The sequence below is a fragment of the Rhinolophus hipposideros genome (assembly GCF_964194185.1).
Source record: "Rhinolophus hipposideros genome assembly, chromosome: 11".
Classification (NCBI taxonomy): Eukaryota; Metazoa; Chordata; class Mammalia; order Chiroptera; family Rhinolophidae; genus Rhinolophus; species Rhinolophus hipposideros.
The window spans coordinates 35,466,571-35,490,027 of NC_138057.1; the positions used below are offsets into that span (position 1 = coordinate 35,466,571).

Here is a 23,457-nt window from a genome sequence, read left to right on the forward strand (position 1 = left end):
TGCAATAAAAGTGAGGATGTAAAATTAAAATGCAATTCAGTAAATCCCCTTCTGTCATGAGTGGGTGGTCAGAAGTAAGTTGATTTGTGCCAAATAAATGTCCAGTTGACTCTATGGCTAGAAGCTGGAATACCTTGGGGAATAAATTGGACAACCTCAAAACAGTCTTCATAATTTCTTTCTGCTGGGCTTTTGATAAGGTAGATGGTTATTTTTTCTATTTTATGGAGTAGCGTTGAAAGATAAGTGTTCCATCCTGTAGATAAAGTAATGGTTTATACCAGGGGTTAGCAAGCATTTTCTTAAAGGGCCAGATAATAAACTATTTTAGCCCTTGTGGGAAAGACAGTCTCTATCATAACTACTCAGCTCTGCAGTTGTAACACAAAAGAAGCCACAGACCATCCATAAGTGAATGGGCTTGGCTGTATTCCAATAAAAACTTGATTTATAAAAACAGGTGCCAGGTCAAATTTGGCCAACAAACTATATTGCCAACCCCTGGTTTAACATTGAAAAAAAAAAAAGGCAAAGCATATTGTTGCTATTCTTTTGTTAGAATTACAGCACATTTAGAAACTTGGCAAGTCTTGGTCAATGGTGGTTTTAGCCTCATAATTTAACTGATAGTAGGTAATGATACATGCTGGAGAGACCAGGCTCATGTTCAGGTTGCAAATTCATTAGCCTTCGTCGGAGGAAAGTACAGACCCAAAAGCCATCCAATACAACTATTCACACATGAAAGTGACACTCAACAAGGGTTCTTGCAGCACAGTACTGGGCTGGGTCTAAAGTTTTTGTTTTTTGTGCAGACAGAGAATTGTGATGTTCCCACGTGGAGGTCTCACCAAATAACATGGATTCTCTAGTAAGATCGCCTGGTTGGTCCCTTAGGAAAGAGAGAAGATGTTGGATTATTTCCAGTAGGCTGATGTGTGCTACTTATTCCTTTATCATCTTGCAAAATCTATTCCAGGCTACTAGATGTAAATTCTAACCATATTCTGTGAGTACAGCCAAAGACACGGCTACCCTTTGGAAAAAATAATATGATTTCACTGTAAAAAGGCTTAGTCAAGAGCTGATAATACATGTTGATGGTTTGTTATTACCTGGATTTTTAAATACCTCCCACTGGCCATAAACTAATCTGGGGTGTTAATTGTGTAATGGGAGCTACCTTAAAGGGTTAAGTCTAGGAAGTCATCACAAGAGGAGGTGGCCTCAAGTGATTTGGAATCTATAACAACAGGTGACTTAGGGCTTCAGCCTTAGATATTTAAACAATTTATGGATAATCCATGGTCCTGAGCAATGAATTATGAACTCAAGTATGTCATATGTAGTGACAATGGGAAAATAGGCTTCAACAGAAATGACAGCTTCAAAAGAGTTTGTAAAAACATGGCTGTGAATACAATTGTGGAACCTTTGGGCTTCATTGTCAGTTTGAACATAACTTGGTATGTCATTCTTTTTGGATAGTAGGGCATTGTTTCTTTTGCTCCATTTGTAATTCCCTAACTATTCACTTCTCCAGCAGTATATGGTGGTTAAGAAAATGGTTTCTGTTCATTGTAATTGATTACTCCAGACTTGTGGAGAACAGGTTCTGTGTCTTTATACACCGAGGGATTTGTCCAGTACCTGATGCCTAAGGGTAACGCTGTTTGCCCACTATATGAATCCTGGATAATATCATCCTGTTTGCAAAACTAGTATCATAAGTGGTGGCTTGCCAGGAAGGGAGATGGCTCCTTTTTGTTACATAAATTGTGGCAGACCTGGAACCACTTCAACAAGACTAAGGCTCTTCGTTTTAGGATTGGAACAACATATGCCTACAAAAATTAAAAATTAGAAAACCACTCAGATGGAATCATAGGGCACCTCCCCCACCGCCCCAGCAGACATAACCAGAGGAAGGTCAGGGTAAGAGATTGGCAGTCAGATTTATACGGCAGGTATAATATATTTTTTAAGAATGGCTTATTCTTAACAAACAAGATTTGAGAACGGAGAAGTCGCAAGGGTAAATTTCCTTGGGAAAATGTCAGATATCAAAGTCTCCTGAGACTTTTAGAACTAACAAGTGACCAGACATTATTTTCTTCCCTCTGGACCCTGCCAATATGCTTACTTATAACAATAAATTTATCAGTTGTCTTAAGAAAATTTTTTTCCAACGGAAGTCACAATATGACCTTATAGTCTTATTTGTTTTTAAATACCCTTGCCACTAATAAGAAATGCATAGAGAATGGGGCCATTATGAGCCCCAAACAAATTAATACTGGGCAGCACTGAGGTGCAGCCACAGCTCTGCCCCTACCCCACCCTGCTGGCCAGTTCTTATGAGCAACAAGGAAGGAGAGAGCCAAGAGAATGAAGATTACGCAGGAGCCCTCAGAACCCAGCTGAGGCTCCAGCCCTGAGCACTTCATCGGGTTGCCTTGCTACCAGAGGAATATGGGAATGAGGAAAGAAACAAAGAGAAGATAAACTTAAAGCAAAGCCTAACATCATGTGGGGGAAATCTTAACATGGGTGATTTGTCTTACTGTAATAGATAAATGCCTCCATTGCATCCAGGCTTATAAGAGGCTAACTTTGGCCCCAGGGATATTAAATATCTTTGCTTCACCTCTTTCTGATTCCCACATCACAAGACCAAAGAAACTTGAGCATCTGTTCATAGTTTTGCTCCTAACCCTCCCCCAGCATTAACCACAAGGCAACAGAAATAGAATAAAGAGACAAACGGATAACCTTAAGTAGCCTCAGTTCATCTCACTGTCCCGCTTGGATGACTGTCCAGAGCCAATTATAAGTTTTCATGACCCTGAGTATCTTTAGATCACAGAAATAAGCTGATTTCCAGAGTAGGTCTTCATTATTTTTACCTGTGTATTCATTTGTTCACTGATCCATTCTGAATGTTCTTGGTCCCAGGGTCTGAGGATCATTTTCTCAGATGCGTCACGGCTCATCTTCCGTCTCAGTTCCTCCAGTGGCATGCGGGCCACCATCAGACTGTACGCAGAGAGCTACGAGAGGGATCCCAGCGGTCATGACCAGGAGCCACAGGTACCAGAGCAGAGCTGTGCTCCCAGCACTGTGTGTCTCGTCGCTGCTGTATTCTGTCAGTGTGGGTGATTTGACTTTCTGGAAAGTAAATTCCATATTGATCCTTCCAGCTGAAGGACACACTTAGAGTGACTCCAAGCAAATGTAATTCATTCATTTCAGTGTTTGAAACAAAACAAGTGCTCTCTAGCATCTAGGAGGAGTTTAGACTAGCATTTCTTCAAATGACCTGCCTTCTCTTGACTGCTCTGCAGTTTGTTAATTGGGGTGACATCAAGAAGAGGCACCTTATATAGCTAAGGAAATTTTGAGTTAGAGACAAAGTGGTCAAACGACTCAGAGCCTGGACTATGTCATGTAAATAACATATTTGGAAAACTCTGGGTTGGACCATGACCTTGAGGTACCAATATAAATGCTACTCTGGGCTTCCTGTCTGAGATTGCTGCAGAGCTGGGTGTAGAAGAGGAGCTATGGCTGGCCTGCATTTAAAAATTAAGGGAAGACATCAGCAAGGCGAGGCCAGCCAGTGTTTGGCAAAGCCCCCTCATGTTGTCAACAATAGAACTAATTGAGAACTCACTTAGAAAAATAATAAATAGCACAAGTATAGCTTCCCCACTCGCATATTTGTTAAAGCTCCAGGCAACATTAACTAATACCAGAAAGAACGTACTATAATGTTGGGTACTTTAGCTACACTGCTGGCTGCCCCGCCCCCTTGGTCTTTACTTCAACCTGGATTTTGAAACAGGGTCTTTGGTGACATGATTCCTTGAGATGAAAACATTGGTTCCATCTGCAGTTCTTCTTTTGTGGAGAAGTAGAGGCAAAGAAAAATTCACTGCTTCTTATTTTAAAATTGCTCAGAATTTCCAGTTCTAATTTGCCATAGCTGTACCCTAAATGGAAAAAGATACCAGGGAGGGTTTTCTTTCTTTGTCGGTAGTTTTTTTTTTCATGGTATTTTTCTTTGGAGAGTCTTAAAGAACTTGGGGAAAATGGTGCCATAGATTCTTTCATCTGACCCTGTAAATAGGTCAGCCTGGAGTAAAAGAATCCCAGGTGGGGACGTAGAGACCTGAGAGGCCAACAGCTGTTTTTGGGGTCCCGGAGAGCATGGAGGGGCAGAGCAAGAGGCCAGCATCAAGACCTGGGCCCTTCCCTCTTGGCATGACAGATTATCCGTGCAGAGATGGGCCTCACTCTGCCAACACAATTTGTTAGTGCGTACGTTTCACCCAAGATAGTACCAAATCATGCAAGAACTGGAGGCTTACCCAATCTTTCTGTATCGAACTCTCTTCTCCACCTCATGTTGGCAAGCAAAACTAAAGCAAGAACCCGAGAGTCCAGAGCTGCATACAGGGTAAGGAATGATATTCCTGGCCTCACCAACTCTGACTCACTCTGACTCGAAGCTATTTTTTTCTCAACATTCTTTTCCCTATTTGCACATGATCCGTGGTTGTGATACTTGCTTATTTTTATTTACCTTCCTCACTGACTGCAGGAGTATATATGCAGGAGTATCTAATGTGCAGGCCATTAGACATGTGTGAAAACAATAAAACAATCCTATACACATATTTTCCTTTACCCATCCAGGTTCTTCTGGCTGGTCTGATGATGAAATTGACATGAGACAGATTAGCAGAAGAAAAAAAGTTAAAGTTTAATAACGTGTGTATCTCCTGTATATGTGGGAGAGACCTAGGAAAACTGAGTAACTCTCTGAAATGGAGGAAGCCTGCACCTTAAATAATGTTGCCAGCTAAAGACAAAAGAAGATATTGGGTGTGGAGGGTCAATTAAAGGACGTTACCAGGAAAAGCCTTGTAAAAAAGGGTTAGGTTGTTATACAGATTTAAGTCATTGTTTTCTCCACTGATAAGAGTTTCTGGAGTTAAGGTCATCCCCACTTCCTGGTAAAGTGGGGGAGATACCCTTACTAATGGAGATTTCCCTTATACATGTAAATATCTCTTACCAAATGGTAACTCCTACACAGTTTTTAGAGCTTTTCCTATGTCTACAGTTTCTTAAAAATAACCTAAAATAACCCCTATGCCAAAGAGACACATTTTTGAGGTGGCGAATTTGCTGTCACTATGTCACTCCTGAGATGGTCCATAAAAGCCAAGTGGTACCACTTTTTTTATTTTTATTTTTTTTAAGTCTTTCTTTGAAGCTGAAAACCTCCATAGGCCTACTGCTGGAGGATTGTGTGTTAAGCATTGTTGGGGCCCAGGGAAAGCTGCTCCAAAGATTCCACAATGACATATGAATTACTTTGAATTAAAGTTACTTGCTTGACCAGCAGCCAGTGCAAAAAGGGCACCTTGACCCTTTGTCTCCTTGAATACAGGAAATAAATCTACCCTGTGAAAGGTGCCCTCCTTGCTCCAGGGGGGTGGAGAGAGAAATCCTTATTTGCCAGAGTTAAGGAATCCAGAGGTCAAAAGCCTGTATAAACAAACCTTATTATTATTTTTTACTGTTACTCAGGCCCTCTTTTAGTTTAGATTCCAAACAAATATGCATCCAAACCTAAGTTTCTTTGTCCTGTCAAATCTTCATGAATATATTGTTTCTTTATCTAAAAAAATATAAAAAGTTGGTCTGGTTCATTATTTCTCTGAACATCATTTATGATCTCCTCTGTGCATGTATTAAATTGGTTTTTCTCCTGTTAATCTGGTGTTTTTCAATTTTCTTGGAAGTCCAGCCATAACAACACGTGATAGGTAGAGAGGAGAATTTCCCCATCTCCTGCAGTATATATACTTAAATCCATGGCTAACGTCGTCATTACTTCATTTTTTTCCATCCTATTGTTTTAAAGAGTTTGCTATTTAGAATGGTTGGGGACTCCTTTCACTGATATTGTTCTGATTGCTGATATTTCCTCCTTTTCTAATCCTAAGCAAGGGTTTTCCCAGACCTGGCTAGGTGGGCCTCACAGTATTTAGCACATGACCTAGCTAAAAGTTTTATATTAAAATAGAACTCCTTATCAAAATTCTGTACATCACTGACTCACCAACTTAAGCCCTATTGCATGGTACATTTAAGTTAAGATAAAATTTAGAGTAAGATTTTAAAATCTTACATCTAAACGCCTAAGGAAATGGAGAAGATTCTCTCAGCAGGCCCACCTGTCTCAGTTACTGGTGAACTATACCTAGGCATTTAAATTGGACCGTTTGGGGCCTCCTTACAGCACTGCTTTCCAGGACCACCTGCTTCCACATTAGAGGAGCTCTGGAAGGAAAAGCCTTCGGTTAACTGGTGACACAGATCCAAGACAAGGCATTCTCCTCGAGGTGTTAGTGCTGTTACTGATTCAGGGCCTGGCTGGGAAACAGCTTGTGTTGTTTCTCAGCCACAGAGAAAACCTCTCTGCCTTTTTGGCTTGTTCTTTTTTTAAAATCATAGTTGACATTCAATATTATTTTATATTAGTTTCAGGTGTGCAGCGTAGTGGCTAGACATTTATCTAGGAAGTGATCCCCCCATTAGTCTAGTACCCACCTGACACTATACATAGTATTACAATATTATTGACTATATTCTCTTGTACTACAGTTTACATCCCTGTAACCATTTTGTAACAACCAACCTGTACTTCTTAATCCCTTCCGCTTTTTCACCCTGCCCCTCAACCACCCTCCCTCCCCAATCTGGCATCCATCAGTTTGTTCTCTGTGTCTATGTGTCAGGTTCTGTTTGGTTTTTTCTTTGCTCTATTGTTCTGATTGGCAGCCCAGAAACCAGAGAACAAATATCCGCCCCTCTCCCCCCACCCCCACATTCCATTAAAGTACCTCTTTAATCTGCAGACGTTCCATTGATAATCTCATTCTAATTCAACAGGTATTTTTTAACGCTTTACCGCCCCTAACTCAATACCCATACACATTGTAGTTATCTAGCAAGAGGACTACAGAGTTCCCTTCAACTGGTTTTATCAGCATCTGGCTATTTTACTTTGCACCTGGTAGTTTCTTTTCCAGACATTTTAGACACATGTGAATGGAACTTGTTTTAAACATGTATACTGTGGTTGCCTGGTGGAAGTATTCATAACCATCCTACTGATGCAACTGGGAAAAGCTGATACAATCCATAGCACTAAGTCTCTATTCCCACTTATGGATTTTCCATTTGGGTTCATTTCTATAATAGTGATTATAATATTTGTTTTAGGTTAATGTGAAATAGTTTCTAATCTACATTCAAAAATATTTTTTTTGAAATTCCATGTGCACTTAGGAATTGGTGGTGAAGGGAGGAAGGAGATGGGGAGGGCCCTGATAACATGAGAAGGTGCTTGCTTTGCCCTCTCTGTGTCCTTGGTAAATCAGGAAGGAAAGCTTCCAAGTCCTATTTCTGGAAGATTGTGTAGTTTTAAAAATACAAGATTACTTTAATTTTATTGGCAATCAGTAGGCCTTCAGCCAACCCTCACACCAGCTGGTAACAATTTGGAAAACAGGATGAGCCAGAAGGATTTAAATTCACAGGTAACCAGAAACAGTCCAAATGTTTCCATTTTCTTTCCCACCAAGTGTATTAGCAGGGCTGCTAAAATAACATTTTATTCACCTTCTTTCCTTGTCCCTGTAAGCTTGTGGGTGGAGTAGCTAATGAACAATAAAAGATCCTAAAGGAAAAGGAAGGAGAAGTTTTGTTAAGACCTGGGAAAATCACAGACTGACAATCAGCTCCTGGCTTTGGCATGTAACCTGCAGAATATAACCACACCTAACCCAGCCCAACCCCTGGAAGGAGCCTGATTTTCCCCAACCTTCCTTCCAATTGAGGGAATTTACGTATTTCAGATAAGATCTATAATACCAAGCACCAGGAGTCCCTCTATATTGGATCTGTCTGTCAAACCAAGGGCCACCTGTCATTTTGCTCTACCTGTTCTTATTGTGACTTTATCATCCAGAAATATAAAGTATAGAGCCATTTTTTGTTATGTTGGAAGCACATATAATTTATCATCTAAATCAGTATACCTTTGAAAGTAAAAGGTAGCACTAATTATATTGAGACCATCCCCGATAAACCAGGATATATGGTTACTCTGGTTACACATTTTTATGCTATTGTAGATCGGCACATCTCTTCAGAGATGGGTTTCCAGGAGCACTAGCATTATAAACCTACTCTTACAGAGGGAACGTGCTCGCAGTGAAGAGTTAGATCCATGGTGCTAACCCAGACGGCACATCAGGACAACTTGGAGGGCTTAATAAAAATATGCAGGTGGGGGCCCCGTTCCCAGAGATTCTACTTTTATGGTTCTGGAGTGGGACCTGTAGTTTTAGAGCTTCCCAGGTGATTTCACTTAGACAAGTGCCCGTAAACTTTAATGTGTATATTAATCCCCTGAGGATCTTGTTAAACTGAAGATTCTGACTTAGGTCTGAGGAAGGCCAGAGAGCCTGCATTTCTCACAAGTTCTCCGCTGATATCATGCTGCTGGTCCAGGAGCCATACTATGAAGAGCCAAGAGTTAGATGAACTGCGAAACCCTAGTAGCAGGACCTTGAATTCTTTAAAATTGTGGAAAGGGCAACACCTGTTTATAGCGCCCTTCTATGCATGGGCCGCTGTCCTCCAGACTCACACCTCCAGCTGCCCGGGGGACTCCACTTGAATGTCCTCTAGGCATCTTCAACTTGACAGAAGCAACACTGAACACCTGCCAGCCTCCCCCCCCACCCACCCACCCCTCAAAACTCTGCTTCTTTCAGTTCTTCATCTCAGTAAATGGTGGTTCCAGCCTTCCAGATGGCTTGACCAAAAATCTAGGATTCACCTTTTTTTTTTTCTGTCTTACCTCATATCCAACAGCAAATTCTATCAACATGACATGTCCTTCCAAACAGTCTGAGTCTGATGCTGTCTCACCTCTGTTCCCTCCTCTAGATTACTGCAGAGAGAACCTGTCGTCTCCTAACTGGTCTCCTTCCTTCCATTCTTGCCCACTCCCTGCCCATACCTATTCTCAGCACAGCGACCTGAATGCTTTTGACAAGACATGTGAGATAATCTCATGGCTCTGTTAAAATCATCCAGTGGCTCCTCATCTCACTCACAGAAGAGCCAGAACACTTAGCATGGTCTCAAATGTCCTAGCGGAAATCTGGAAATGACCTCCTTTCTACCTTCGACCTCTGGTTCCCACCTCTTGTTCTATTTCTCTTTCCACTCCAGCCATTGTTCTGTGAACATGCCAAGAACACTCTGCCTCAGGACCCTTACGATGGCTGTTCCCTCTGTCTAAATGCTTTTTCCTCCAATAGTTCCATGGCTCGCCCCCTAACTTCTCAATATAAAATAGCCCTCACACCCAAGTACTGCTTACCTCCCTTGCCTTCCTTTACTTTTCTGCATAGCGTGTATCCCCATCTCATGTACATATTTACTTGATTTATTAGTTTCATTGTCTGTCTTTGCCCAGTAGAATGAAAGCACCATGAGGCTAGGAGTTAGGTTTTATTCACTGTATCCCCAGTACACAGAATACCATTGGGCATATTGTAAATGCCCAATACAACTTTCCCAAATGAATGAAATATTCAGGGTTAATTACTTTGGAATGTCTCAGACTGATTCTATCACCCAGAAAACTGAAATAGTCTATACTCAGTATGAACCTTGGTACTATCATCAGACTTCCTCCTATTATTGAGGATTTGAATAAAATCAGTTGCCATTTTTAAGGTCCCTGCAGTGCACCAGATACCTCTGTAGAGACTTTAGATATAGCCATTATCTTATTAATCATTCCAATAGCCTCCAGAATAATCATCCTGCCTTTGCAGGTGAGGAAACTGAGTGAGGGAGCCCTTCAGACTCACGGAGCAGGTAATTTCTGGACTGGAGATTTGAACTCAGTCTGATAACAAAACTCGTATCATCCTTGCTAATGCTTGAGGTCCAGAGAGAGAATTTCTTCTTGCCTGTGCTTGAATCCAAGGCTGCAGATGGAGTTTCAGTTCAGTGTTCTGACTGAAAGGTTTTTTGCTCACACCACCTAAGTCTCTGGTTCTTGGACACTGAATAGGTGCCCAATAATTCAGTTGAATTCTGATACTAACTACCCTGAGTTAGGCAAGACTCCACAGATGAAAAAGGCTCAGCCCCACAAGACTGCCCCCAGTTCAGACACCAGCCGCAAATGGTGTGAGCAGGTTACCCACATTTCTGCCCAGACAACTAAAAATTCAGGGGTTCCTATATTCCCCCCAAGGCTTGATAATTTACTAAAAAAACCTCACAGTACCCAGGAAAGCTCTTTGTGATGATTAGTGGTTTGTTATCCGGCATACAATTCAGGAATAGCCAAATGGAAGAGATACATAGGGCAAGGTCTGGGGCAAGGCTGTTTAGAGCTTCCATTCCCTTTCCTGTCCCAGCACCTAAGGTGTTCATCAACTCCGCTCTCTGAACCCTGTTGCTTAGCAGTTTTTATGGAGATCTAATTATGTAGGTATGATTTATTTTATCATTGGCCATTAGCGATTAAACTCTATCTCTAGCCCCTCTCTCTTCCTGGGAGATGGGAGGGGGCAGAAAGTCCCAACCCTTTAATCACCTGGTTGGTTCCTTGGCTACAGCCCTCATCTTGAAGACATCTGGGGGCCCACCGAGAGTCACCTCATCAGCATAAACTCAGGTAGAGTTGAAAGGGTCTTATTATGAATAACAAGGACAAACCTATCACTCAGGGAATTCAAAGGATTTGGGGAGCTGTATACCAGGAACCAGGGATAAGGATCAAATATATATTTTTTTTTATTATGCCAAACTTTTAAATGTGGGTAAATGTGTTTTGAAAACAACCAGTTTTCTCTTGCTTAATTTGAGTTAGCAGCGAATAGCTCTTTTAAAAATATTCAAAGAATAATGTTCTAAATACATACTGGTTATGTTTTATAGTTAATCGGGGTTTTCAAGTGAGTGGTTAAAAACGTGGAGAATAAAATTAGAAATTGAAATAAATAAGTGATGTGGAAGAGTTGGAAATAGAATGGAATTCAAAAGTGACATAAATGGACATCCACTTAGACATTCAATTTTTATGACAAGATGAAAATTTATATATATGTATATATGTGTGTGTATATATTACATATGTGTATATACACATACACACACACATGCATACGTGTACACATGTGTGCACACACACGCATATATACATTATATATTATGCATTTGATATATATGTGCATTATATATATATGCATACATGATTTTGGAATCATACTAGATAAATATATATCCAAAATATTGTATTGTTAGTTTTTAAAAAACCTTCACAGGGATGTAGTAAAAGCCATAAATACAAGGAAAAAACATGAGGAAATACTTCGTTTTATTTTTATCCTCAGAGTTTGATCTGTATTGCTGTAGTTGAGAAATATCAGAGAGGGCGGAGTACTATAAAGACAGTTTAGAAAAGAAACACGCGGTTAAAGAGTTGGGATATAAATACGATGATCAAGTTAAGAATTGGTCATTTTGCACGGAAGACAGGGGTGGCTTCGAGGTCTTCAGGAATTTAAGGAATAATTTGATGCAGAGAAAGGTGACTAGATGTTCTACATAACTAACGAATATGTAATTTGAATAAACAAACTCAAACTGAACTGGAAGGGATTCAGATTGACTACTAGAATAGTTGCTTAATTGTGAGGGCTCCTGCCCAGTTAACATGGCTGGTTTGTGCTTTTCTAGAAGTCTCTATGACTACCTAGAGTAAAATAATCTTTAAATATGGGCAAGGGTGGAAAGGATGGAACAAGATAACATCTCAGGATATTCTTCAGCCTTAAAGTTTTAGTTCTGTAATTATTATCTCTTTTAAAAAGAAACAAGTTTTGGTCAGTGGGTTAGATTTCCCTCTAGTGGCATAAATAGGAATTTAGTACAGCTGTGTTTTCACAAATCAGAGTCACTTGGAGCTGAACTAAATTTGAGAAAGAAGCAAAGATATATATATAGGTTTTCTGTAGTCATTTAGGTGAATTACCTCCTGGAAAAATAAAACAGGGCAAACAGTTCTTCTTTTCCTCACTTCGAGATTGAAATCTGGACTCACACTCTATTACTATGGAGTGTCTATCACACTGAGAACGATTCCTGGGATAGTTTGTCTGATGGTGGGAAACTCATTTGGGCTGGGAATTTGGCAAGTGTTTCCCAGGGGCTAGTGACTGTCACAGTCAAGGGCCGTTTCAGGTTTTGATGACAATGGGACTTACCCTTGGCCTCTGCTGGAATCAGAACTCCCTTCAAGGTGCTGAGTGTATGCTGACTGGGGACAGGGATTCACCCTGTTCAGCCACACGGACATTCTAGGACTCGTGGGGAAGTGTGTGCCTTAATGACAGCTGACTGCCACCATAAACCATTCATGTCGGTCCCTCAGACAAAGCCTATCTTTAATTCCCCTCTCTAGCAGTCTATACAGGAGAGAACCTTATTCCAAATCTTGTAAGAATATCTTGACAGTGCCACTGTCTCTCAAAAACCAGTGGCCTTAAGAAGAAGTCGTGCCTTGATCCTCACTTTGGGTCAATTTGGGGTTAAGGTTTAGAGACCCGAAACTCTGAAAAAATTATATTTCCCCTTCCCACTTCCCCACATGTAATGCAGAATCCAAACAAAGCTAGCTTTAAAAATAAATGTAAGAAAACCTAAGGAAATTGCGTTTTTTTCCCCTTCTGCTGCTACTATTTTGGTGCCTGTGCTTTGCTGGACCCAAAGCACTCGCTTAACGAGTTGCTGGTTAACCTGCACTGTTTCTGTTCACAAATCAGAGCCCTGCTGGATCTTGTTTACTCAGCCTGAAAAGAGAGCATGAATGAATTGGCCTTGGTCACACAAGTACAGAGGGTCATGGGCCATAACTTCTCTCACCAGATGAATGGGTTTGACAAGCTATGGCCAGCACAATCTCACTTTCCCAGCATCCTCTTTGTTCCAGCCCAGATGCACAACACAACCAAGTTTCAATGCCTTTCAGCCGGAAGGTAGACCAGGTCATCAGCTGGTGGCGACTCGGGTTTCTTTGAAGCAGTGCCCTTCTTTGGAAGAGAGTAAATCATTTGCTTTGCTCATAAATAAGAGTGCATCTTGGCGAATAACACTGATGGTGAATCTGGAGATTGCCTGTGACCTTCAGAAGAATGCTCCGGGTGAGCCATGTACTCAGACAGCATCAGGAGGAGGACGCATGGCCTGGGCCCCCTACCAGTCACACTGCTTTCCAATGGGAACATGGGATCTGGGCAGGGGAGAGGAAGGGGGCTGTTTTAGCTCCACGTCTGCTCTTGGTTTATTTTAAGTTTGATGCCCTAACCCCGGAATAAGAAACCCTATTCAGAATGCAGGTGAGGGAGTTCCCCATTTGTTTTTGACTCCAGGAAAGCTAGGAGGTGTGACAAACTTCAGAACAGCAGCATTTCAGTACCGGAATGCTTAGGCCTTAGGCAGGAGGGAATGCAATACAAGTTTATGTAATTTTTGTTTTATGGGAGTTTGTTTGATTTGTGAACACTTTCGGTGGTAGAAATCATCAGTGGAGGCATTGTTTGGTAGGTTGTAGCCTGTGTACTCCAAATTTAATGATATGGGGATGAGAGGTAAATAGGGCTATGAGAGTGTTTTAAAATGTAGGTTTTATTGTTATTCAAGTATGGCGAGGTTAATAGATTAAGAGATGATTGCCACTGGAAAGATAGCTTGTTACTCACTGTTCCCAGGAGGTGGGGCCCGCACCACAGCACGCCATGCAGGCCACATAGCGAAGCACCAAGGTCAGTTATGTATGAGTCAGGAAAAGGGGAAATGTGGGCAAGAACCTTTATTGTGGTTTCTGTGGGAAGGAATGGGTGAGGCAAAGTAACAAGTCTAAAGATTAACTCTTTGGAATAATTTCAGCAGCTCTGGAACGTAGGGTCTGTCCCTCGTTGTCTGATACCCGGCTTTGGGTTAAATAGGGCTGGTGGACGTGGCCTGGGTATGGGAGCCCAATAAAGGAGGTGGTTGGAGTTTGGGCTTTAGATTGGATAGTCTGTTTATGAAAAGGTCTGCTCCCAGGGGAGGAGCTATTTGCTGTCTCCAGAAATTAGCTGACCTTGAAAGGGGCAGTCTCTTCCAGGGTCAGCAAGATTCCAAGATATCAACGTATCAGAATAAAAGGCATGCTTAACATGGAGAGGAAAAGTCAAAACCACGGCCACTTTTTCAGGTGGATAAAATTGTTGGGGGCACCAAATTTTGTTCTGTCATATACCTTCGAAACCAACTGTCCCACTCTTCAAAGATTGGCCTTTGGAGTCATACATCCTTAATGTTGAGCCCCAGTTCTGCATTTTTCAATTCTGCAACCTTGAACTACTTAATTTCTGTCAGCTTCGGTACTTTATCAGTCAAATGGGGATAAAAATACTCTTTATTTCATAGGATTGTGATGATTAAATGAGATAGTTCATATAGTGTTTTGGACAATGCCTGGCACATAGAAAATGCTCAATAATTATTTTTATTAATAGCAATGTAGATCAGTTTTCCGATCACATGAGGATCAAATAGTCTCAGACTAATTAGCAATTTGTTTTATAATGGAATTAACCTGTCTTATCTTCTCCCATTAAATTTTCTGAGGACCCACTGGAACTGTGGGAGATGTCCCAAGAGAACTGGCAGCTCTCACAACCTTGGTCTGATAAGAGGTTGCCAGGGCCCTTATGACATGGTGTTTTAGGTATACCATACCGTATTGAAAGGTTCAAATATGAAGTTGAAAATCTCTGTATCTCCATTCTCCTCTTCTTCTCTCACTCCTCCCATCTTTTAGAACCCATAATCCATGGAGCCTGTGGAATGAATTTGCTGCCCTCTAGCTTAAAGGAAGAGGTACTAAGGTGGCGTAGTTCAATAATCTTATTTTATTGAAGAGGATGTACAATTGGTTGGTAGTTCCCAGCTCATTTGCCGGCAAGAAAGGATTTGAAGACTGAAGTGGGTGTAAGACAAAGGGTAGGCTCCTTAAAGATTTCTGGAGTCTCTGTTGTTGGTTATGAGGCCTGTGCTTGCTGGCTTCAAAATGTTAAATGCAAACAATTAGTCCCATGGAGCAGGTGTTAGCAAGCTTTTTGTCTGTAAAGAGCCAAATAGTAAATGCTTTCAGTTTTGCTAGTAGGTTTTGTTGACTTTCGTTTGCTAGAGCTGCTGTAACAAAGTACCCTAGACTGGGTGGCACAAACAACAGAAATTTATTGTCTCATAATTCTGGAGCCTGAAAGTCCAGGATCAAGGTGTTGGCAGGGTGGGTTCCTTCTAAGGGCTGTGAGGCAATGATGTGTTCCAGGCCTCTCTCTTTGATTTATAGATAGCTATCTTCTCCTTACATCTCCTTACCTCATCTTTCTTCTGTGTGTACTCGTGTCCAAATTTCCTCTTCTTATAAGGATACGAGTTATATTGGATTAGGGCCCACCCTAATGACCTCATTTCAACTTGATTATCTCTGTGAAGATCTTATCTCCAGAGGTCACATTCTGAGGTACTGGGGGTTAGAACTTCAACATATGAACTTGGCATGGGACACAGTTCAACCCAGAACACTAGTCATATGATCTGTGTTGCAACTTCTCAATGCCATTGTAGCCCAAAAGCAGCCACGGACGGTACATAGATGAATGAGTGAATTTATTTATGGGCACTAAAATTTGAATTTCATATAACTTTCACATGTCACAAACTATTCTTGTTCTGGTTTTTTCTTTTCTTTTTTTTTTTTTACAATCATTTAAGACCATAAACATTATTCCTACTTCACAGGCTATACAAAAACCAGTGGTGAGCCAGATCTGGCCTAAAGATTATAGTTTGCTGATCCTCGCCTTACAGGTTTTTGAGAATTATGGACAATTTCTGATTATATTTAGTGAAGCATGCGTCACAATGAGTTTGGCTAAATTATACATTTTTTTTAAAAAAAGAAAAGTTACATTTGTATGTATGTGTGTTTACCTATAGAGATGAATTTTGAAGTTTTAGAAAAATGTCAAATATCTCTGGAAATCGCTAAAATTGGCCGTCTGAGATTGAATTATCTGGCTTTTGAGTACTATGAAACATGAAAGAAAAATGTCTCAGAACATGTCTGTATTCATGAAACAAAATTCCTTTTTCAGGTTTTTAGTTTTTATTTCTTGTAGGAAGGCTCTTCTTTTTTCTACTTGAAAAAATTGCTTTCACGTGGTTTTCAGATGAGCAGTCCTGTAACTATGTCAGAAGAGAAGGGGAAAATATTAAGGAAAAACTCATGGATAAATGAGATTAAAAAAACACAAGTGTGCAAGAAAGCCCTGGTGAATACTTAGAATGTAAGAGAAGCAAATGTGTGCCACTTCTGCAGTCCAACAAAACCAGGGGGCCTTGACCTTGCATTCTGGTGTGAATGGGGCTTCCAGGAGTTGGTCACAAGACACTATTGTGTTTCAGATGATTTACCAGTGATCCTCAAACCCACTCCCTGAGGAAGCCCGCATCCCTTAGGAAGCAACAAGTCTAGTGTTACTTTTTGTTCTTTGTTTGCCTTTAGTTACAGCCTCAGGAATTAGTTAGGATGGTCAGTGTGCTCTTCAACTGAAGCTAAGATGCTCTGATGATTTACTGAGATTTCCCAGCTGTCATTTAATACTGTCTTGACCACGTGGGCATTTCTATACTGGGGAATCAAACTGCTGCCCCTAACTCATATTAGCATAGTATATTTCATTCTAATATTGCTTAGAATTTGCAGTCATTATGAATTCACTGTCTTTTTAATGGAGAAGATTCGATAAAAGGTTTAGAAGCAGATACTGTTTCTATCAGCATTTTAAACTCTTGCTTTGCAAAGGGTTTCCTTGGACCAGCAGCCCAGCATTATGTGGTTGTTTCTTAGAAATGCAGAGTCTCAGTTCCCACGCCAGGCCAGCTGAACCAGATCTTGCATTTTAACAAGATCTCCAGGTGACCTGTGTGCACATTCAAATTTGAGAATTCCTGCTATGACAATATTTGGGATCCTCATTTCTATCTGTGCTTAGCGGGATTGACTTTCCCTCGAGACCAGAGAAATCCCTCTAATGCCCAAGTGCTGGGAAGTATTTATAGAGGTAACTGGCCTCTGCTGTCCCCGCTCCTTCTGGAAAATTACAAGAAGCACAGAAAATAACCCATACAAATGTCCCCAAACTTTTAAAGACCTGTTTCTGTTTCTCAGAACAATTAACAAAAAGAGAAACAAGCAGACCAGTTTTACTTTGCATCTCCATAGAAACCCTACCTTGGCATGAACTGTGCAGTGTTAAACTGTTCTCTTCACACAACCATACTCGTTAAACCGAGAGATTCAAAATAACCCAGGGATGAAGTAGAGAAAGTTCTAATTTGATTTTCCCAAGGTAAGAAGGCTTGCTAAAATTGTGGGTAGGCAGCCTAGCACTACTTCAATTACTAGGTAAAGGTTAATAATATACTTAAAATACTTAAGGGTTATATGGCAGTTGTGTCTTAAAGGCAAAGTCCACAAAATAACCTGTTCTTGTGTCAAAAGTGGAAGGAACTCTCAGTCCCTGCACTCATAAAATGTATATTAACCAGCCATAAATTCCACAAGAGTCTTTGTATTGAGAGGAAGAATCTCTCTTTGAGTAGAGGGCCCGTTTCTATCTGTGTAGTGCCCGGTGTTAATGATTCTCCTACTGCACGGCCTCCACCAAATGACTCAGGCAGCCCTCTTCCCACTTGGCTTCTGCCACTGGCTCTCAGTGTGGCAGTTTTTGTGAGCTACTTTAGAAACTGAGACGCCCTTGAGGAATGTGTTGCAAGTGCAGCGACATCTGTTCCTTCTGTTTTCAGCATTGTCTTATCCAACTGCAGTCTGATTGTATTATCTCTGGCTGGACAGATGAGCTCCATGGCACATAAACAAAAAGGAAAGCCGGCTTTCCTGAGGCTGAGAGCATCTCACTGATGCAGAGAGATCGTACTTCTGACTGGAGTGGCTCTAGTTATCTTTCATTCAAAAGACTGAAAACACTTCTGATAGTCTTTTTTTTTTTTCCTGATAGTCTTAATCTTGTTTTAATCTGATCTTCCATCAGAAAAGATAATACAAACTTCATTTTACGGGCAAGGAAGCAGAAGCCAGAAGGGTTGTTTTCTATGTACCAAAGGTCAGCCTGTTGGGGCTAGAATATTGGTCCACTCTCTTCCACCCTACTCTTCTAGCAAGTCAGGCTGCCTGCTTCAGTAATAATAATGATAATAATAGTAATAATATTCATTAGCATGTCTCACATGCCTACACGTATATGGGCTAGGCAGAATGCTCCATGTTTTGTATATATTATATCTAGTTCTCACCACAACCCAATGTGATAGGTACTCATCCATCCATGTTTTATAAATGAGGAACCTTTGACCCTGTGAATTGGAATAACCTACTGTTTCTAAGTAGTATAGCTGGTATTTGAACCTAGACTGTAGCCCCAGAGCCCATGGTCTTATCTAGAGTGCTATATATATATAGCTATATATATATGCTATATAGAGTGCTATATATATATAGCTAGTGCTATATATTATATGGTATAATATCAAAAAATGTGGGGGCAAGCACCCACCTATGAAAAAGACTAGTCAGGGTGCCCACCTCAGTCTGGCATACCATTAAAGCACCCCAGCTTTCGTAGATTGTTCGTAGATGCAATTCTTAACCCCACAATTCCAGACTAGCAGGAAGTCTGGTCTGTCTGTCAGACTTCCTACCCCGTTTGTGTTCTCAAATCCTTTCTAAAGGGATCTTGGTATTCATTTTCCAAAGGGCTGCTCTAAAGGGCTGCTGCTCTCTTAGAGGCCTGTACCCCTGGAGCTGGAGAACGCCTCGATGCCACCTGTAACCAGTTACATCATTTGGCCTGTGGGGTGGCAGTTTGGGGAAGTGCGGAGACACTGTTAACTTCTCCCCTGGAGAAGCAGTGTGAGCACCTGGGGCTGGGCCTCCACCACCTGACCACTGAAGACCCCTGCCTAGGCTTGACAGTTCCTCAAGGTGACAGGAAAGAACGCATCCTCTCAGGGCTTCACTCAGCCAGGAGTTCTCCCGGCCACAATGGGTCAGGGTCTCAGCGTCTCTGCTCTGTGGCTTCCTTCCCACCGCGGATTTGCCAGGCTGCAGTGTATCCCTGGGAGGGCTGCATTGAGAGGTGATAGTTCCTGGATTATAATTTGTGTCTTAGCCGTGGTCACCTCAGTCCATGCTGAGAATTAGAATCTCAGGGCTTTTGAAGGATCTCAGTTCCTTCACTCCCTCAAAGTATTCTGGACTCCTCTTGCAAACCTGACAGGCCTCCCTCACAGCCATCAAGCTCCTCATAGGGAGAATCTATTTCAGAAAAAGAGAAAATTTAAATTAGAAAATCCTAGATTGCTGGATGCACAATTATCCTGGTGTAATGTATACTCATTAATATTGAGATCATTTCTCTTCTACTACATAATTGCTAGTCCAGTCTTAGCAAATTTAGATGTTCGCCATCTAGGCAGCAAATCCTAGACTGGGGCAAGTTTAAGACTAGAGAGGGTAGTGGGAGCACTGGTGACACTCAGCTCTCTCCAGTTAATTGCCTTATTAATAGGAACCTGAGGTTGCCAGTTTTTCTGGATTTTCGTATGAAATTCGATTTTCATATAAAATTTGATTTTTAAGTATTGGCAGGAAAATGAATACCAAAAAGTAAAACTCAACCCTGTGTGTAGGTGACAGGTGTCAGGTCTAGGTAGAGAACCTGGCCTATTACCACCTGCCTCTGTTACCCAAAGCACAAACCAAAGGAGGCAGCTAAGAGGCAGAGCTGTGTGGCAGATTCATGTGACTGGAGGAAAAATGGTTAGAGTGAAGAACTCACCAAAGACGGAGATCTGAGCACAACAGTCCCTGTTCTAGATTGTAAACTCGATGGGAACCATTCCAAAGGTAGCGTATAGACTATAATCCAGAGGGATAGAAATCTATGCCTCTGAACTACCTGCTCCATCAGGAGTCTCACAGAAGGAGATGAAGGAAGCTAACAATATCCTAAGTCTCTAGTTATTTCTATAAGTAATTTAAAAAAATTGGCCAGCAAACAAGAAGAAATTACACAGCACTTGAAGAAACAAAGCAATGTACACCCAAATCAATAGAAAATAAAGGGTAAGAAACGTGAACGATACAGTTGAGGTCTAACATAATTTAATTGGCATCTCAAAAGGAGAGGAGAGAGCCACTGGGGTGTAAGTAAAACTTGAAAAGATAATAGTTTTTCCCAGACAATAGGATTTCTCAGAACCAATGAGGGAAATCCATCCACTGGTTCTAGAAGCCTAAGCAGGATAGATAAAAATAAATTCACATCTAGACATATCAGACTAAAATTGCAGAAAATCAAAAACAATACAAAAAAAAAACAAAACAAAATCAACATCAAAGTTATTTGATTGACAACTGATTTTTCAACAGCAATGATGAAAATAAGAAGACTGAAATAAAATAACTGACAGTTTAGAAACAACCATTCTAAAATGAAAGCAAAATAAAGACATTTTTAAACAAACAAAGCCTGAATGAATGGGCTACCAGCAGACCCACACCAAAAGAGTTCTCAAGGATATTCTTCAGTTAGGAGGAAAATTATCCCACATGGAACCTCAGAGCTGCCTCAAGGGGTAGAAAGCAAAGAGAAGCTAAACATAGAGGTTGGTTTATATAAGCATTGGCTGTATAAAACATTAATAATAATGTGGTGCTGAAAATATTTATCATGTTAATATTATAGAGAACTAAAATATACAACCACAATAGCTACAAGCACTTTGAGAGTAGTCTTAATTAAGGTATGCTAAGATCCCTGCATATGTTGGAGGAAAGTAAAGGTATGGATCATTATTAGACTGTGGTAGGTCAAGGATTCGTGTTGTAACTTCTATGTAACCATCACACAAAAATAGAAGAAAAACGATATAACTTCCAATCTAACAGAGGAAAACAGAATATCTTTTAAAAAAATCAATCCAAGAGAAGGAAGAAAAAATATTTTCAATCCAAATTAAAAGTTTATAAGATGCTAGATTTAAATACAAATATATTTGTTATTACTTTAAGTATAGATGAACTAAATGCTCCAGGGAAAAGATAAAGTCTGATTTTTAAAAAGAGAAACTATAAGCTCGTTATAAGAGACATATCTTAATACAGAAAATTCGCAAGTTCAAGAAAATGAAAAGATACATACAAATAGTAACCAAAAATCTTACTCTAAGGTGAGAGTAAAGGTGAAAAGTATTGCTACAGACGAGGAGGGACGCTTCAAAATGATCAAAGGTTTAATTCCCTCAGGAAGACCTAATAATTTTAAATTTATAAAACAAAAATTTGACAATACTATACAAAGAAGTAGAGAAATTGGCAACCCCCCTGGAATATGTTAACACCCCTGTTGGCAATTATTAGAACAAATAGATTAAAAAATTAGTAAAGTTAGAGAATATTTGAACAACATAGTAAACATGCCTGACTTAATGGACATAGATAGATACTACATCAAACAACACCAACATACAGATTCTTTTCATGCCGCAGGGAACATGTATAAAAATTAACTACATACTGGGGAACGAAATAATACAGAGTATTATCACAAGGGCAGTCAAGTTGGAAAGTAATAACAACATGGATTCAGAAAAGTATTTGATAAAATGCTTTGGAAATCATCTATTCATGGTAAAACTTCTGCAGACAGGAATCAACAGGAAGTCCTTTGATCTCATATGGAGTATTGCTAAAGAAACATCTTGGACATTGGCTCTAGGTGCTGACTATGTTACTTGCTAACTAGGGAGAACAATTTGATGAGTTCATTTCGAACTCAAATAGACTAGGGCTCCAGCAGTACAAGCATCAGCTTGACACATACTCTGAATGCTTGTCTTTTGTGCACTTCTCTGTGATTGCTATATTTCACCATTCTTAAAAAAGGCAGTTTGCAAATAGTGTGTCTGGGAAAGAGAAACCTGTCACAGTAAAGGCATGAGGACAAATATTTCTTAAATTTTCAGAAAAGGAAAACGTTTTCCTCAGTAGAAGGGCAGTCCAGGGTAGTGAGATACAGTACAGCTCTGCAGTTAAAATCACAGCCCTGCCTGGGTTCAGAGCCCAGCTCGGCCACGTACTAGCTGTGTGTGACTTTGAGCAAGTTATGTGATGCCTCAGATTCCTCATCTGTAAAATGGGAGTAATACCACCTACCGTACAGACTATTATAAAGATGAGCTCAATACGTGATTTTGGAATAGTACTTGGCCCATAGTGGGTACTCAGTGTCAGCTATTAAAAATTGCTAAAGAAGATTCAGAACTTCAGAATCTGAGGCACAAACTGTAGGTGAGGGCAAGAGGAGGCATTTCCTCTTCCCAAGCCGGTAAATCATTTCTGTCCTCTGTGGAGCCAGTTCTATTGCCTGTGACCTAAATCCAGCCAGGAAACATACCATTTTCTGGCTTCCGAGACTGCTTAGGCAGGAGTGGGAATTAATTTGATATTCATCTGTGTGAGCTGCGTTTTTAACACCTGAGGCCTCCCAGCAGCCTCCAGTGGCAGAATCACAAATGCAGGCCTGGGGACGCCGTCATATTCAGCTGAGGACCATGCTGTATCTCATTTCATGTTTACAACAACCCTGTGAAGCAGGAACTACTATTAGCATCCCAATTTCAAAGATTTGGCACAGAAAGATTAAGAACCTTGTTTAGTAAGTGCTGGAAGACGGAATTAAACCCAAGCCTCATTGATTCATGCATTCGACCAACCTACTAGTATATGGTCTCCCATTTCACTTAAACCTTAAATTAACTTCTTTCCCAACCCAATGAGTGGTCAATCAATGTGTCGGCCAAAAGCACTGTTTAGACTGTACCTTTTGCTCTGGTCAACTATTGTTGCTCAACAAATCACCTCAAAACTTAGTGTCACACTACAACAATGAGGTCAGCGAGCTCATGGACCCTGCAGGTCAGGAGTTTGGACATGGCATAGGGGGATGGCTTGTCCCTGCTCCATGATGTGTGGGGTCTCCGATTGGAAAACCAGAAGGACTCGGAGTAGCTCAATAGCCAGGAACTGGACTCTTCTGGAGTCCTCTTCAACTCTTGATCTGGGAATAACCGGACTTCTTACACGGAGGGTTGCTCAGGGCAGCATGGGGAAGCTTCGAGGCTTTCAGTGACTCAGGCTCAGAAATCCTA

At 40.8% G+C, this 23,457-nt stretch overlaps 1 protein-coding gene across 2 annotated transcripts in view; it reads left to right on the forward strand.

The window, feature by feature from the left end:
* The window catches only part of PGM5 (phosphoglucomutase 5), a 183,845-nt gene that overhangs the window by 144,603 nt on the left and 15,785 nt on the right, over window positions 1-23,457 (forward strand). Inside the window, exons 10-11 of one of the 2 annotated variants that reach the window (XM_081067434.1) lie at window positions 2,956-3,090; window positions 4,699-5,784. In XM_081067434.1, coding sequence (XP_080923560.1) covers window positions 2,956-3,090; window positions 4,699-4,734 — 171 coding nt within the window. In that variant the 3' untranslated portion in view covers window positions 4,735-5,784. Of the gene's footprint in view, window positions 1-2,955; window positions 3,091-4,698; window positions 5,785-23,457 lie in introns of those variants that run through there. The other variant, XM_081067433.1, reaches the window with a different exon arrangement.